Raw genomic sequence first — 17,405 nt, forward strand, 5'->3', positions numbered from 1 at the left:
ACTTCAGTCACTTTCAAGTTTTGTGTCATCATTATCATCACTCCTCCCTTTCCTTCTTTCTTATCTTTCCTTCAAATGTTGTACTTGCTTTTTCCATCCAGTACGAGTTCCAATTCCTTTCCAAGTGTGTGTGTGTGTGTGTGTGTGTGTGTGTGTGTTTTTAACTATTTGTAGTATACAGGGCCTGAGCTCAAGCTCGGATAGTCCTGTCTCCCAATCTATATGTCCAGCTTTTTCATCATTTTCTGGACACTGCCCACTTCAACAATGTTTTTGTTTAGTCCATTCCATGTATCCACACTCCTGTATAGAAAACTGTACTTCTTTATGTCTTTCAAACAAGTCTCCTTTCTCAATTTCTTGCTGTGTCCTCTTAGTTGCTTCCGCCCTTCCATCTCGATTTAATAATTTCAATTCAACACATCCATTCCACTTGTATTCCTGTACAATGCTATCGAGGAGACCTGATCAAGGTTTATAAGTGAATGAAGGACTTTAATAAAGGGGATGTTAATAGGGTTTTGGTTGTAAAAGAGCCAGGTAGAACATGCAGCAATGATTTTAAGTTAGATAAATTCAGATTCAACAAAGACATATATAAGAATTGGTTTAATCTTCCAATAGAGTCGTGGATGAGATGGCTTGGCAGTCTTGTTGTGGGTGCCAATACCATAGATACATTCAAGAAGAGGCTGGATAAATTCATAGATAGTGAGGTTAGGTGGGGTTAGGCTTACAGGAGCTGCTTTGTATAGGCCAACTGGCCTCTCGCAGAGTCCTTACGTTTTTATGGTCTGATATTTCCTCTTTCTTCGAGTGTTGGTAGGCCCAATTCCTCCAATTTAGTCTCGTATGACAGATTTGATAGTTCTGGTACCACCTTAGATGCAATCCTTTGAATCCGTAAGAGTTTCCTTATGTCCTTTTTCCTAAGTGGTGACCAAATAACCACTGCATACTCTAACCTTGGTCTAATCAGTGTTGTTATAATTTTCTTTATCATGTCCCCATGTAAGTAGTGATATGCCACCAATATTTTGCAGCAAACTATATGTTTCTCTGAATATAAGAGAACACACCGTACTGTGGAACCACAGTCCAAAAATCTTTTTATCAAGTCTATGAAAATTGTAGATCTCCTGGTGTTGTTTTCCTTTTCTTCTTCTTCTTCTTTTGACCTGTAATGCATGGCAGCGACGGTGAAAAGTAATAGTGAAAATAGCAAAAGGGCATAGAAAAGCAAAATCAGGGAAAGAAAAGGACAGAAAAACACCTAAGTTTAGGGTGAAGTGTATAACTGCGCACTGTTAAGTAACTAAGGGCTGCTGTCACAGTCACTTTGTTTGTTTTGATCGTTACCAATGGCGGCGATCGCCGCTTAGTATTTCACGTGAAACTGGCCGATGGGGTAGTGGTGGCTGCAGATGAAGCGATATTTCACGTGAAACTGGCCGATGGGGTAGTGGCGGCTGCAGATGAAGCGAGAGATGTTGAGAGTGTGTGGTAAGTGTGGGGCTAGGCTAACCCCGCAGCAGCCACTACCCCATCGGCCAGTTTCACGTGGGAATACTATAGCGGCGACCGCCGCCATTGGTAACGATCAAAACAAACAAAATGACTGTGAAAGCAGCCCTAAGTGCATGTTGTGAAGCATAAAAGTGTGGAGAAGGAGGACCACTACACTGGCCGGTGTTGCGAGAAATATATCCCCGATGAAATTAGTCATTCTGCTGTCCACCACGCATGCGCGCTGTGGGAATACACAGCATTAAAAGTATTAATTTGCCTGGTTTTGTTCTAGTCTGTCCGCTTGTGATCTTTGTGAGTGCTGAGGGAAATATGGAAACAGCAAGCAAGTTGAACCTCTCTGCGAGCTATTTTGCGGCGGCGGCAGCTGTTTACGTTCAAGAGGCATTGAAAAGTCAATCATGATATTAGTGATTTCATGATTTTTAACAGAAAGAGTTAGCAGATTATTTCATAACACACAGAAAACTACCAGAAAATTATAGGTTTGTCCAACTGTTCCACAGCCGGTGACCGCGAGCGAACGCCCTTACTTTAGCAGACGACACCACGTGTATCACAAGCGTGTATTCAGAACTGCCAGCCAATTGTAAGGCAGCCGCCTTCAACTGCGGCTTGAAAACGATCTGTTCTTACTTCCTATTTTCTGCCTATTAACAAGGTACGTATTTTGAGATAACAAGGGAGCAAAGTTGAAAAAATTGTGATAACAAGAGAGTAAAGTCGGAAAAAGTCATTATTTTCCACGGATCAGAACCAATAAGCGCTTTTACATGGATTTCAATACCTCGAGTTTCGCGATCCTCGAGTTTAGCGCCATACCTTCGGAATGAAGCAAGCGCGAAACTCAAGAGGGTACAGTAGTTGTATTTACCTAGTTGTAATTTTACAGGGCCTGAGATATGCTCGTGTGGTCCCGTCTCCATATCTGTGCTTGTCCAGTTTTTCCTTAAAGTTGTGCACACTCTTCGCCAATACTACATCCTCACTTAGCCTGTTCCAAACCTATGTTTCTTTGTGGGATGCTATATTTTTTTTATGTCTCTCAAGCATCTTCCTTTTCTCAATTTTTTTGCTGTGTCCTCGTGTGTTGCTGGTGTTTCTTACTTCTCCTAGTAGCAACTCCTCGTTATCTATTTCTTCCATTTTATTTCACAATTTATAAATTAGTATTAGGTCTCCCCTTTCTCTTCTTTTTTCCAATGTTGGCAGGTCCATTTCCTTTAACCTTTCTTCATATGACAATCCCTCCAGTTCTGGAACTATCTTCGTTGCCATTCTTTGTATTCAAGTAAAAGCTCAATAAGTTTGTTACACATGAATGCCCTTGTCTAAGGCCATACTGTTTTTCTGTAATTATATTGTGTTCTAGAAATTTTGTCCATTGTTTCTTTATCAGTTTTTCACATATTTTACAAAATATACTGGTCAATGATACTGGTTTAGAGGTTCTTCCTTTTTCCCGCTTTTATATATAGGGACCACCTCAGCCCTTTTCCATTCCTTAGGTACTTTACCAGTTGATGTTGAGCACTTTATGATATCATATACCACTCCAACCAGTTGATTACTGCATTCTTTGAAAATAAAACCTGAAACTCCATCCGGTCCTAATGCTTTCCACTCTTCCAGCTCCTCAATTATTTTATATATCTCTTCTTTGGTTACTATTACTTCCTCCATTTGAACTTTTATCTTATCATCTTGTGGTTCATTAAACTGTTATTCATTTGTAAAAATTTGTTGAAACCTTCTTCCATTTTATTCCACAATTTGTAAATTAGTATTAGGTCTCCCCTTTCTCTTCTTTGTTCCAATGTTGGCAGGTCCATTTCCTTTAACTTTTCTTCATATGACAATCCCTCCAGTTCTGGAACTATCTTCATTGCCATCCTTTGTATTCTTTCTATTTTTTTCACGTGTTTCTTCTTATGGGGAGACCACACAGTTTCTGCATATTCCAACTTTGGTCTAATCATAGTGGTAATCATCTTTTCATCATATCCTTATCCATGTAGTGGAATGCTATTCCTATATTTCTTACCATACTATACGTATCACCGAATATCCTATTTGCATGACTCTCAGACTGTTGATTATCTTGTATTGTCACTCCCAGATCTCTCTCTTTTTTAACTTTCAATATTTCTCCATCTCCCATTCTATATGTTCACTTTGGTCTCCCTTCACTCTTACCTATTTCCATTACATGACATTTCTTCACATTAAACTCCATCTCCCATTTCTTACTCCAATCCCAAATCTTATTTAGGTCCTCTTGCAGAATTTCAGTCTTCACTATCTCTTCTGTGTCTCGATAATTTTGCATCGTCTGCAAGCAAGCTCATGTAACTATTTACTTTTCTGGCATGTCATTTATATATACTAGAAAAAAGTATTGGTGCCAGTACCGATCATTGAGGCACCCCGCTATCTACATTTCTCCATTCCGATTTCATGTCCTTTACCACTGTTCTCATTTCTCTTCCTTTTAGGTAACTTTCCATTCAGTTTTCTTCCCCTTGAATCCTCCTCTATGTGTGTGTGTGTGTGTGTATTTACCTAGTTGTAGTTTTACAGGGCCTGAGCTTTACGCTCGTGTGGTCCCGTCTCCGTATCTACATTAATCCAACTTTTCCTTAAAGCTTTGCACACTTCTCGCCGATACTACATCCTCATTTAGTCTGTTCCAAACCTCTATATTTCTTTGCGGGAAGCTATATTTCTTTGTCTCTCAAGCATCTTCCCTTCCTCAATTTTTTACTATGTCCTCTTGTGTTCCTAGTGGTAATTTCTTCTTTTAGTAGTAACTCCTCATCGTCTACTTCTTCAATTTTGCTCAATAATTTGTAGATTTGTATTAGGTCTCCCCTTTCTCTTCTTTGTTCTAGTGTTGGTATTTCAATTTCCTTTAGTCTTTCCTTGTATGTCAGTCCCTCCAGCTCTGGAACCATTTTTGTTGCCATCCTTTGTATTCTTTCTAGATTCTGTGTTTCTTCTTATGGGGAATGTGTGTGTGTGTGTGTATTTACCTAGTTGTGAAATACAAGAAAAGAGCCATACTAGGCTCGTGCTGTCCTGTCTCCATAACGCTGATTATCCAGTTTGGCTTTAAATTCATGAATTGTTTTTGCACACAGTCTCCTCGTCAAGTCCGTTCCATGTCGTTATGCTTCTGTATGGAAAACTGTATTTCTTGATGTCTCTCCTACAGTCACTCTTCTTCAATTTCTTACCATTGCCTTTTGTCACACTTCTGTCACGTACCACTAGGTCTTCCCTGTCCAATTTCTCCAATCCCTCTTGCATCCTGTACAATGCTATTAGGTCCCCTCTCTCTTCTTCTCTCCAGTGTTGTTAGTCCCAATTTCTCCAGTCTTTCTTCATAAGTACGTTCTCTTAGAGTTTCCGGTAATTTAGTCGCTGCTCTTTGTATTTTTTCCAACTTTCTAATTTCTTGCTTCAATCTAGGTGACCACACTAATGCTGCATATTCCAGTCTTTGACGTATCATCGATGTTATTAGTTTCTTCACCATTTCTTCATCTAAATATGTAAATGGTGCTTTTATGTTTCTAAGAAGATTGTATGTTTCCCCAGTTATCCGGTCTACATGTTTTCCAAAAGATAACTTGTCTGTTATGATCACTCCCAGATCTTTTTCTTCAGTTTTTTTCATGATTCTTTCATTACTAAGAGAGTAGTTCCCCGATATTCGTCTACTGCTCTTACCAAACTCCATCACGCTACACTTCTCTGTATTGAATATCATTTCCAATTTGCATGACCATTCGCTTATTCTATCGAGATCTTGGCTCAGGGATACACAGTCTTCTTCATTAGCCACCCTCCTCATTATTTTAGCATCATCAGCAAACATATTCATATAGCTTGTCACCCCTCTGTCATGTCATTAATATATATTACAAACATAATCGGAGCCAACACCAATCCTTGGGGGACTCCACTAGTCACTTCCATCCAGCTTGATTTTTTTTCCTAATTACTGTTCTCATTTCTCTCTTCGTCAAAAAGTCCATAATCCAATCCAATACAGGTAACTCTCGATTTACGCAAGTATTGTGTCCTTGAAGAGGTCGTGTAAATCAAAAACAATGTAAATCAAACAAGAGGTAGGTTTCTATCGAAAAATAAATATTCACCTCATTCAGTGGAAAGAGAGAGAGAGAATATCCATATCACCGAGATATCCACTCAGCCTCACTCGTGTGAGGAAGAAACGAGGGACACCATGAGCAACTGGCTAGTATTGGTACCGGTACCGAGCAGTCTGGTGCTGGGACCGTTAGTACCGGTACTGGTACCAGTACCTGCCCATCCCTATTGTTGAGTAGCGTGGCAGCGTGGGTACTGTATTGTTGTTCAAGTGGCGCACGGAAAGAACTGAGCTCAGCTGTATGGCCGCGGGAGCAACTGGCTAGTATTGGTACCGGTACCGAGCAGTCTGGTACCGGTACTGTACCGTATAGCTGGTAACGTTAGTACAGGTACCTGCCCACCCCTATAATGTTGAGTAACGTGGCAGCATGGGTACTGTATTGTTGTTCAAGTGGCACGTGGGAAGAACTGAGCTCAGCTGTGTGGCCATGTGAGTCCAGTTGCATGAGACATCTGGTGGCCACTCCATAAAATATCACTTATAAGTGAAAAAAAAGTGTAAATTAAACATTTATTTGGATTTTGGACCCCGCGTTATTTAAAAAACGCGTAAACCAAACTCGCGTAAATCGAGTTACCTGTATTGAACCACCCAGACCTCCAACATGATTAAGTTTCCATATTAATCGCTTATGTGGTACTTTATCAAACGCTTTCTTTAAGTCCAGATACACACAATCTGCCTAACCGTCCCTTTCCTGTATTATATCAATTACTCTTGAATAGAAGCTGATCAGATTAGTTACACAAGACCGTCCTCCTCTGAATTCGAATTGGCCATCTGTTAATATACTGTTTTCTTCTAAATACTCCACCCATCTGTTTTTATAATTTTCTCACACATCTTTGGTACTACACTTGTTAATGACACTGGCATATAGTTCAACGGATCTTCCTTACTTCCTCCTTTATATATTGGGATGATTTTAGCCCTCTTCCAGTCTCTTGGTACCTTCCTTTGTGCTAGTGAGACATTTATCAAGTTGCTCAACTTTTCAGCTATTTTTGCTGGTTACACTCTTTTAGCACCCAATTTGATATACCATCCGGTCCTGCTGATTTCCTCGCATCCAATTCTTCCAATAATTTTCTAACTTCATCTGCTGATGTTTGTATTCTCTCCAGACCCACTCTATTCCCCACACTGCGTCAACACCTTCAAACTCACTCTCCCTTGTGAACACTGTTTGGAAACAATTATTCATCACTTGTACTATTACACTTATACCATCAAAGATTTCACCATTAACTTTAACTTTCTGAGTCTCATCTCTATTTTTCAACTTTCCATTTATGAACTTATAAAACAATTTTGGCTGGTCTTTGCACTTATCTACAATATTTTTCACAAAATTCCTTTTTTCTTCTCTTCTTACTTTGACATAAGCAGTCCTCTTCCTTTTGTACTCATTCCATAGATCCATCCTCCTATTTTTTCTCCATTTGTTCCATGCCTTTTCCTTATCCTGCTTGGCATCTACACACTTTCTATTATACCACTCTCCTCTTGATTTCTGGCCTTCTTTCATCCTTAGTACAGGTAACTCTCGATTTACACGAGTATTGTGTCCTTGAAGAGGTTGTGTAAATCAAAAACAATGTAGATCAAACAAGAGGTAGGTTTCTATCGAAAAATAAATATTCATTTCATTCAGTGGAGAGAGAGAGAGAGAGAGAGAGAGAGAGAGAGAGAGAGAGAGAGAGAGAGAGAGAGAGAGAGAGAGAGAGAGAGAGAGAGAGAGAGAGAGAGAGAGAGAGAGAGAGAGAGAGAGAGAGAGAGAGAGAGAGAGAGAGAGAGAGAGAGAGAGAGAGAGAGACACAGAGAGAGAGAGAGAGAGAGAGAGAGAGAGAGAGAGAGAGAGAGAGAGAGAATATCCATATCACCAAGATATCCACTCAGGCACTCAGTCGCAGCCTCACTCGTGTGAGGAAGAAATGAGGGACACCATGAGGGACTGGCTAGTATTGGTACCGGTACCGGTACCTACCCACCCCTTTAGTTGAGTAGCGAGGCAGCGTGGGTACTGTATTGTTGTTCATGTGGCGCGCGGGAAGAAATGAGCTCAGCTGTGTGGCCGTGGCGCCATGTCAGTCCAATTGCGTGAGACATCTGGTGGCCACTCCATGAAATATCGTGTATAAGTGAAAAAAACGATGTAAATTAAACATTTATTTGGATTTTGGACCCCGTGTTATTTAAAAAACGCGTAAACCAAACTCGCGTGAATTGAGAGTTACCTGTACCCACTTTTCCACTCCTTCGTTGTAAATCCGTAGAAAGATAGCCCATTTTTCCTCCACATTATCAGCCTCAAAAAAAGTATCCCATTGTGCTTCCTCAAAATGTTTCCCAAGTTGTTCAAAATTTGCCTTATTAAAGTTAAACCATTCTTTCCTGTAGTCCTCATCCCTGATTATTTTACCTCCTCATAAAATGTACTTGATAAGTACGCAATCGCTCTTCCCTATAGAGCTCTTATAGTTCATCTCCTCTATGATATCTGGCTCCCTGGTGTTATCAAGTCCAATCTAGGTGGCTCGTCTTCTCCTCTGAATCTTGTATTTTCCTCCACCCACTGTGTGAGGAAATTATCTATAACCAATTCCAAAACCTTGTTCCCCCATGAAGCTTCACTTCCTTCCGTTGACCAGTTTTCCCATGACACTTCCTTACAATTAAAATCTCCCATTATCAGAATCTTATCCTTCTCCAGCAATCTCCTTAAGCAATCCAATGTATCTTCCAGCTTCTTCTTGTACAATTCTTCTGTCCATGAATTGGTTTTTGCAGGGACATACACCACTATGATATTTCTGCATCCTCCCTTTTGCAGTCTTATTCCCACACTGAAGACCTCCGCTTCCCCTTCACCATAGGTGACACCCTCCACTGTCCATTCTTTTTTCAACAATAGCATCACTCCTCCTCCTTGTTTATTTTCTCTATTTCTCATCCATATATTATATTTACCATCCCCTAAGTTAAATGCATCTATACTACCAGTCAATTTGGTTTCTGTAATCCCCATAACATCTGTTTTTTTCCTTACTCAGGTAATCTCATATTTCTAACATTGATGATATTAACCCGTTCTCATTTGTGAATGCCACCTTCAAGCTGTCTCCTCTTCCCTTCTGTACCACTTCCTTAGGTCCATGTCTATCACTCTCCAGAAAACCTCTTTTTCTCCTCTTCCGACCTTGCTTCATTTTTTTCATTAGCTTGATTCTTCAATTCTCTTATCGTGTTCCTTTCCTCCACACTTCTGTCCTTTCTTACCCAGACTTTTTTGTAGGTCTCTGTTCTTGCTAACTTCCATGATTTTCCCACCACTTCTTCTGCAGCCGCTTGAGACCTAAATCTAATTTTTACTGGTCGTTGGGCTCCTTCTTCATACTTTCCAAGCCTGAATACTTCTTCGATCTCCCCTACCAGCTCATGACCTTCTTCCTGAATTGCTTCAATTACTTGCTCCACTGCCTTCCTTTCTTTCTTTTCCCTTGTATGTTTGATTGGCATGTGCTCTTAATTAATGTGTGTGTGTGTGTGTGTGTGTGTGTCCTTAAAAAAATTGAAAAAGTTTGAATTTGGCGAGTAGATATCTGTGGATCTTCAACACCCACGGAGGTGTCTGTTTCCTAATACTCATGGATGTCCAAGTTTGACTTTTTTTTATTTATTTATTTTTTATTTATTTAATTTTTTTTAGCCTATGGTGCCGGAAGGCTTTCATGATAGGGCCTGATGGTCATCCTCAGCCCGTTGTAGAGTAGGTAAGTGTTTATAGTGGTGCCATCTTGCTTTGAATATAAAATAAACAAAAATAGATACTGAGATAAAGTTCATAATAGTAGCAGTATAATAGAGTTTCATTGTAAACTACGTACTTTGAATCCAATAGAAAAATTCTAATACAGTTGATGTTTTTATTTTTTTCTATATGGCATATCATGCCAGCAAGCTTTCACAATGGGGACAGATGGTTGGCCCCAGCCGGTTAGTGGTGCAGCCAAGTGTTTTATAGTGGTGCCATTCTTGCTTGGCTCATGCTGCCTCCCGGAGCTTAACTTGGTCATCTTTAAAGACCTCCGCTAGAGTCAGGGCTGATAGGTCATCAAAACTGTTTGTGGGTAGTCCTAGGCCCCTTGGCGATGACTTTAACCACAAGGACGCATATACTGCGTCCTCACTGCCCTGTTTTTTTTTTTTTTTTTTTCCCCACAGCAGAGGAGTCAGTTCAAGGGCATAAAAAAAAGGTAGCAAATGTGAAAAAAAAAAAAAAAAAAAAAAAAAAGCCTGCTACTCACTGCTCCTATAAAGAGTTAGAGGAATGGCCGAAAGATAGGTCAATTTCGGGAGGAGAGGTGTCCTGATACCCTCCTCTTGAAAGAGTTCAAGTCGTAGGCAGGAGGAAATACAGATGAAGGAAGATTGTTCCAGAGTTTACTAGCGTGAGGGATGAAAGAGTGAAGATGCTGGTTAACTCTTGCGTAAGGGATTTGGACAGTAAAGGGATGAGCTTGAGTAGAAAGTCGTGTGTTGCGAGGCCGCGGGAGGGGGGAGACATGCAGTTAGCAAGTTCAGAAGAGCAGTGAAAATACCGATAGAAGATTGAAAGATAGGCAACATGGGAGCGAAATTTAAGAGGTAGAAGACTATCAGTAAAAGGAGGAGAGCTGATGAGACGAAGAGCCTTAAACTCCACACTGTCCAAGAGAGCTGTGTGAGTGGAGCCCCCGACATGTAAGATGCATACTCCATATGAGGGCGGACAAGGCCCCTGTAAATGGATAGCAACTGTGTGGGGGAGAAGAACTGGCGGAGACAGTACAGAACGCCCAGCCTAGAGGAAGCCGATTAAGTAAGAGAAGAGATATGAAGTTTACAGTTGAGATTTTGAGTTAAGGATAGACCGAGGAAGTTTAGTGTTGAAGAAGGTGACAGCTGAGTGTTGTCAAAGAATAGGGGATAGTTGTTGGGAAGATTGTGTCAAGTGGATAGATGGAGAAACTGTGTTTCTGAGGCATTGAAGGACACAAAGTTCTTCTTGCCCCAGTTGGAAATAATAGTAAGGTCTGAGGCTAAACCATAGCTGGGCGTTATCGCGATAAGTTATCGCGATACTTTATCACTGATAACAAAATCGGGTTATCGGTCATCCGCTACTTATTTAAATATATATCGGTATCTTCGTTACTTTTGTAACCAAACCAGCGATAATTGCTACTTTTTTCCGCCTCAGAAAAAAAAAAAAAAAAAAAAAAGTTGTCTCCTCCCAAGTGCGCTGCGCATGCGTGGCCCGGGCGCATGGTGTTGTTTGAAAAAAACTTCGGGGTATGAAATATCTTCGGTGAGGAAATTTCATAGTTAGATCACAACATTAAAACACTAGGTTATTTTTTATATTAGACTCAAAAATCAATATATCAAGGAGAAAAATCATTTAACTTTGCCGAAAAAATTATTGTTCACTGCCTCAAATTTGATATTCCATATTCGTTTGTGAGTGTGCCATGGTATTAAAGGCACCCGGTGTTGTGTTATTTGGTGTCCCATCGTCAAAAGCTGGCGCTTTTGTTTACAAACACTGGTTTCTCATGAACTGCGCATGTTCAGACCAGTAAGCGTAGCCCTGTACAGTCTCACAAAGCTTTTTAACACATTAAGAGTTGCTGGAAGGCTGAATTAGACACACAGTACCACCATCCTCGCTGTTTCTAGAACGACACTGTACATATAAATACAACTCGTACAGAGTGTTGTTCTAGGAACAGCGGGGATGGTGGTAGTGGTACTGTATGTCTGATTCAGCCTTCCAGCAACTCTTAATTACGGTTAAAAAGCTTTGTGAGACTGTACAGGTCTACGCTTGCTGGTCTGAGCATGCGCAGTTCATGAGAGACCAGTGTTTGTTAACAAGAGTGCCAGCTTTTGGCGGTGGGGACGCCAAATAACACAACACCGGTTCAGGCGTTTCTAGTGTTACTGTCCATAGGTATGTGTCAACGTGTGGTTTTCAGGTTTTGTAAGTTTTCTAAAATACAGATAATTAAAATTTGAATTCATCTATGTTTTTTATTTGAAATATCAATATAGTATCGTTTTCACCTATCGGACTTATCGCTAGCTAGTATCAGAATTGTGGATTTATATCGGGTATCGGTTATCGGTTATCGCCTATATTTGTGTCTCCAGTTAATGAATATCAGTTATCACTGATAAGGTTTTCCATTATCAGTTATTGGTTATCGGGAATAAGGTTTTCTGTTATCGTGCCTAGCTATGGGCTAAGCGTTCTGCCGCCTCCATCCTGGAATCATTAAGTTCCTGTTAGGTGGGTCTTCTATTAAAAGAAGTTGAATAATGCAGAGTAGAGTCATCGGCATAAGAATGGATAGGACAGTTCGTTTTGGAGAGATCATCAATAAACAACAGAGAGTGGGAAATAGGACAGAACCCTGCGGAACACCACATTTAATAGGTTTAGGGGAAGAACAGTGACCGTCTACCACAGCAGAAATAGAACAGTCAGAGAGGAAACTTGAGATAAAGGTACAGAGGGAAGGATAGAAACTGTAGGAGGGTAGTTTGAAAAGCAAAGATTTGTGCCAGACCCTATCGAAGGCTTTTGATATGTCCAGCGCAATAGCAAAGGTTTCACCAAAATGGCTAAGAGAGGATGACCAAGAGTCAGTTAGGAAGGCAAGGAGATCACCAGTAGAACGCCCCTTGCGGAACCCATACTGGCGATCAGATAGAAGGTCAGAAGTGGAAAGGTGCTTTTGAATCTTCCGGTTAAGGATTGATTAAAAAACTTTAGATAGACATGAAAGCAAAGCTATAGGACGGTAGTTTGAGGGATTGGAATGGTCACCCTTCTTAGGCACAGGCTGTATGAAGGCATACTTTCAGCAGGAAGGTTGACAGGCAGAGGCGAAAGAGTTTGACCAGGCAGGGTGTCAGCACGGAAGCACAGTTTTTAAGGACAATAGGAGGCACTCCATCAGGTTCATAAGCCTTCTGAGAGTTGAGGCCAGAGAGAGCATAGAAAACATCATTAGGAGGAATCTTAATTATAGGCATAAAGAAGTCAGAGGGGGGATGAGTAGGAGGAATATGCCCAGAATCGTCCAGGGTGGAGTTCTTACAGAAAGTTTGAGCGAAGAGTTCAGCCTTAGAGATAGATGAGACGGCAGTGCTGCCATCAGGGTTAAGGAGAGGAGGGAAAGAGGAAGAAGTGAAATTGGAGGAGATATTTTTGGCTAGATGCCATAAGTCAAGGGAAGAATTAGAGAAAGCAAGGTTTTGTCATTTTCTGTTAATGAAGGAGTTTTTGGTTAGTCGGAGAATAGATTTGGCACGATTCCGGGCTGAAATGTAAAGATTATGGTTAGCGGGAGTTCGAAGGCTCTGGTACCTTTCGTGAGCTGCCTCTCTAGCTTTGACAGCATGAGAACAAGCGTGATTAAACCAAGGTTTTTTAGCATGAGGAGTAAAGAAAGTACGTGGAATGTATGCCTCCATTCCAGAGACAATCACCTCTGTGATGCGCTGGGCACACACAGAGGGGTCTCTATCCTGGAAGCAGTAATCATTCCACGGGAAATCAGAAAAGTACATTCTCAGGTCATCCCACCGAGCTGAAGCAAAATGCCAGAAGCATCGCCTCTTCGGTGGGTCTAGAGGGTGTACAGGAGCGATAGGACAGGATACAAAAATAAGGTTGTGATCAGAGGAGCCCAACGGAGAGAACAGTTTGACAGAGTAAGCAGAAGGGTTAGAGGTAAGGAAGAGGTCTAGTATGTTGGGCCGGTCTCCAAGACGATCGGGAATATGTGTAGGGTGCTGAACCAACTGCTCAAGGTCATTGAGGAGAGCAAAGTTGTAGGCTTGTTCACCAGGCTGGTCAGTGAAAGAGGATGACAGCCTAAGCTGGTGGTGAACATTGAAATCTCCCAAGTTGGAGATTTCAGCGAAGGGAGAGTGGGTCAAGATGTGCTCCACTTTAGAGTTCAATTAGTCAAAGAATTTTACATAGCTAGTAGAGTTAGGTGAGAGATAAACAGCACAGATGTATTTAGTAGTAGAATGACAATGAAGTCTTAGCCAGATGGTGGAAAATTCTGAAGAGTCAAGGTCGTGGGCATGAGAGCAAGTGATGTCGTTGCGCACGTAGATGCAACATCCAGCTTTGGATTGATATTTAGGATAGAGATAGTAGGAGAACAGAATAGAGACTGCTGTCAGTAGCCTCAGAAACCTGTGTTTTGATGAGGAAGAGAAGGTGAGGTCTAGAGGATGAGAGATGTTGTTCCACAGAATGAAAATTAGAACGAAGACTGCGAATGTTGCAGAAATTTATAAGAAAGAGGCTCAAGGAGTTATCAAGACACCTCTCAGGTCAGCAGCCAAAAGGGGAGTCCTCCCTGGGGGAATTTGTGGTTCCCCCACCAGGCGGGGACTCCGAGGCATGGTTATTGAACGCCATTTTGAATTTTGAATTTTGGGAAAATGTATGTGTTGTGTGAATGTAGTGTGGTGTGGATAGAAGAGGATCTGTCTTTAGAGAGCATGCTGAACTACTCTTTGGTGTAGATGTGACAATAGGGAAACGGTTAGTGAGGTAATGGGAAGGGTCTTTGGAGGGCTTCAGCACCCTCCTCACTTCCCATATATACCTCACCGGGAGTGGCTTGCGCCCGTTCGGTAGGTGTCTTCCTACCTACTCCAACTTCTGAGTACTTCTGAGTACGCGTATGTAGCATCCTGGATGAGTTCTCCTGGAATTATGTAATTTTTTTCCTGGATATTGTACGGGAGCTTTCAGAATATGGGTCGTGTATGATACGATAGCTTACTTAGCTTTCATTATTATTACATTGGAATGGGCGTTGCCTATATCAGGGGAGGTAGCCTATTGATGCACCCTGCTGGTCCATGCTTGTGTGAAGTGGTATTTTTCACACTCTAATTTCTTCTCTCTCCTGCACTTCTCCCCACAGGCCTATTTACCCATCAGTACTAAAATAAGGAAGTAAAATTCAGTGAATAAATGATCAACACGGTACCACATATTTCTTGTAAGTTTGTGTGTCCACCTCAAAATTATCAGTGAATTTATGTTTTATCTTTATGGACCACTTAATTCCTCTTATGCTGATATATAATACATGATGGTTATGTTTAGTCTTATGGCTTAAATCTGGGTATATTCAGTGATGACATTTCAAAATTGGTGCTCACGGCATTCCCGGATATGTCTCAAGACGTGCTCTCAGCCCAGCCATAGCGAAGGGGTTAAATTGTCATCTTTCAGCAGAGGGCTGGACTTGACCATGGATCCTCCAGGACACTGCACCAACAGCCTCACCACTTGACCATCGCCTCTCCTAAAGCTTACTTCATCACTACATAAGGTCAACATAAAAATATATGAATGAATCTTACAGATTTCAATTTAAATCACACTTACCTGATGTCTTACAATACTCAGCAAAAATTTCCTTTACAGTTCTCTGATTACTCCATGTCTCCATCCTTCCCCCCACCACTTTACTTTTCTTTCTTTTCATAGCTTTACTTGTTCTGAGATTTATTCAAAGCACAAAGAATATGTCTTACCTTGTGTTATATGGGTTGTGTCTGACTGAGCGTGTTGGAGGGTACCCTGCTGCCTGCTGTTGTGCACGTAGCTGGTTTAGTCGCAGCCTCAGCTTAGTGGCATCCCCACTCTCAGCCTGCACAGCATAAAGTTCCAATTCTGTGTCCAGAATCTCCTTGTCCAATTGTGCCTTGCTTTTGGGTACCTCTGCAGCAGGCAGTTCTGATCTTGTGGAGTCAATGGCACCTTGAAGGGACTTGATTGTTTCCAGCAATTGCTTCTTCTCTTCTGGCTTCATGGTTGCTTTGTTTGTTTCCACTCTTTTCAAGAGAACCTGGGAAAAGTGTATAACAATAAATGTTTTTATTTTCATATGCCTACATGCTTACGCATATTTTGATATAAAACACACACACACACACACACACATACACACACGAAAGCTTCATGCCAGAGTCAACAAGGGAACCTATACAATGGAAAAAGATGAACAAAGTGGAGTAGGACTGTGACAGAGTAGTGATAGAAATGAGGAAGTTGAGAGCGGAGTTTGGGGAAGTGATTCAGGCACTGACTGAAGTGAAAAAGAGAGATGACGAGGCAAGGAGAAGAGATGAGGAGACAAAGAAAATGGTAGAAAACTTGAGAAGAAATAATTAAATTGACTAAGGATCAGTTGGAAAGCCAAAAAGAAATAGCACAACTGAAGATGGAAAAAAAAAAGACCATGATACAAATTTTGAAAATGGAAAGAGAAATTAGTGTGATGGGGACAAAGACATGGAGTAGATGGAAGAAATGATAAAGAGAGAGGTAGCAAAGAAGATAGGAAATGATCAGCAGAGTGTGGGTGCAAAGGTAGAGGAAAAGATTAGGGATGTGGTTAATGATGAATTGAAGGAGCGGAGAAGTGAAAAAGACAAGGAAAAAACGAGCTTTAGGGAAATTCTAAAACAACAGCAACAGGAACACAGACAAGGCATAGAAAAATAAGTTGAGAATGTACTAAAAAATAGAGAAGCAATGGGGAAGGACATGGCAGAAAAGAAAAAGTATGTTATAATGTTTGGTGTCAAGGAAGAAAAAACCCAGTGAAGGCTCAGAGAGTTACAAGAGAAGTAAGGCGAAAAGTCTATTGAGAAATATAAATACATACTGAAGAGGAGGAAAAGATAGAGGAAGAAGTAGATGAAATAGCTAGATTGGGAAGATATGAGGAAGGAAAAAACAGAACACTAAAGATAAAGCTAAGGTCCCAGATCGCAGCAGAAACTATACTAAATAGGTCATGGAAACTAAACAACTCTGAAGAATATAAGCAAATATATGTGAGGAGAAATATGTCAGAGGATGAAAGAGTGAAAGCTAAGGAAATGATAAATGAAGCGAAAAAGAGAAATGATGAAAGATCAGAAGAAGAAAAGAAGAAATTTTTCTGGAGAATGAAGAACGAAAAACTGGAGTGGTGGACAGGAGGTGAAAGGAGGGAGTAAGGGTGTTGATAGAAAGAGGGGAAAAAAAGGGAGAAGGGAAGAAAGGTTTAAAGATTGGATACACAAACATAGATGGTCTTATATCAAAGAAAATTGAACTAACTGATTAATTAAGGGAGAGTGATCCAGATATTATATGTATAGTTGAAACAAAACTTGTAAAAGAACTGGAACTTGTGCTGGAGGGAAAGAGCAAGTACAGCATTTGGAGAAAAGATAGGAAAGAAGGAAAGGGAGGAGTGGCAATAAACAAAACAAAACTTGAAATTGACTAAGTGAGATATGGAAATGACAGTGCGTAGGTGATGGCTGTGCAGGTACTGGTAAAAGGTGGAGAGAAGAATAACATAATAACAGCCTATGTCCCCCCTAAAACCAAAAATTGGAATGAAGTAAGATGTAACGCTATGCTGGAAAATACAATACGGGCACTGACAGATGAAATAAAAAATAATAAACTATTGAAGCTGGTAACTGATAACCTGATGACGCAGTGGGTGCAAGGAGAAACAGGGTTGAGAGGGGATGATGAACCATCAAGACTTGACCTAATTTTCACAAAAAAAAACGTGGAGTTGGATGAAGGAGTCAGTCATGAGTGACC

At 40.8% G+C, this 17,405-nt stretch overlaps 1 protein-coding gene across 3 annotated transcripts in view; it reads right to left on the reverse strand.

Annotated features, from left to right (window-relative positions):
• The window catches only part of LOC127000284 (RNA-binding protein 26-like), a 96,971-nt gene that overhangs the window by 21,661 nt on the left and 57,905 nt on the right, over positions 1-17,405 (reverse strand). For all 3 annotated transcript variants that reach the window (XM_050863808.1, XM_050863806.1, XM_050863809.1), the window contains one exon: positions 15,329-15,642. In XM_050863808.1, coding sequence (XP_050719765.1) covers positions 15,329-15,642 — 314 coding nt within the window. The remainder of the gene's footprint in view (positions 1-15,328; positions 15,643-17,405) is intronic.

The sequence above is a fragment of the Eriocheir sinensis genome, chromosome 18, assembly GCF_024679095.1.
Source record: "Eriocheir sinensis breed Jianghai 21 chromosome 18, ASM2467909v1, whole genome shotgun sequence".
NCBI lineage: Eukaryota > Metazoa > Arthropoda > Malacostraca > Decapoda > Varunidae > Eriocheir > Eriocheir sinensis.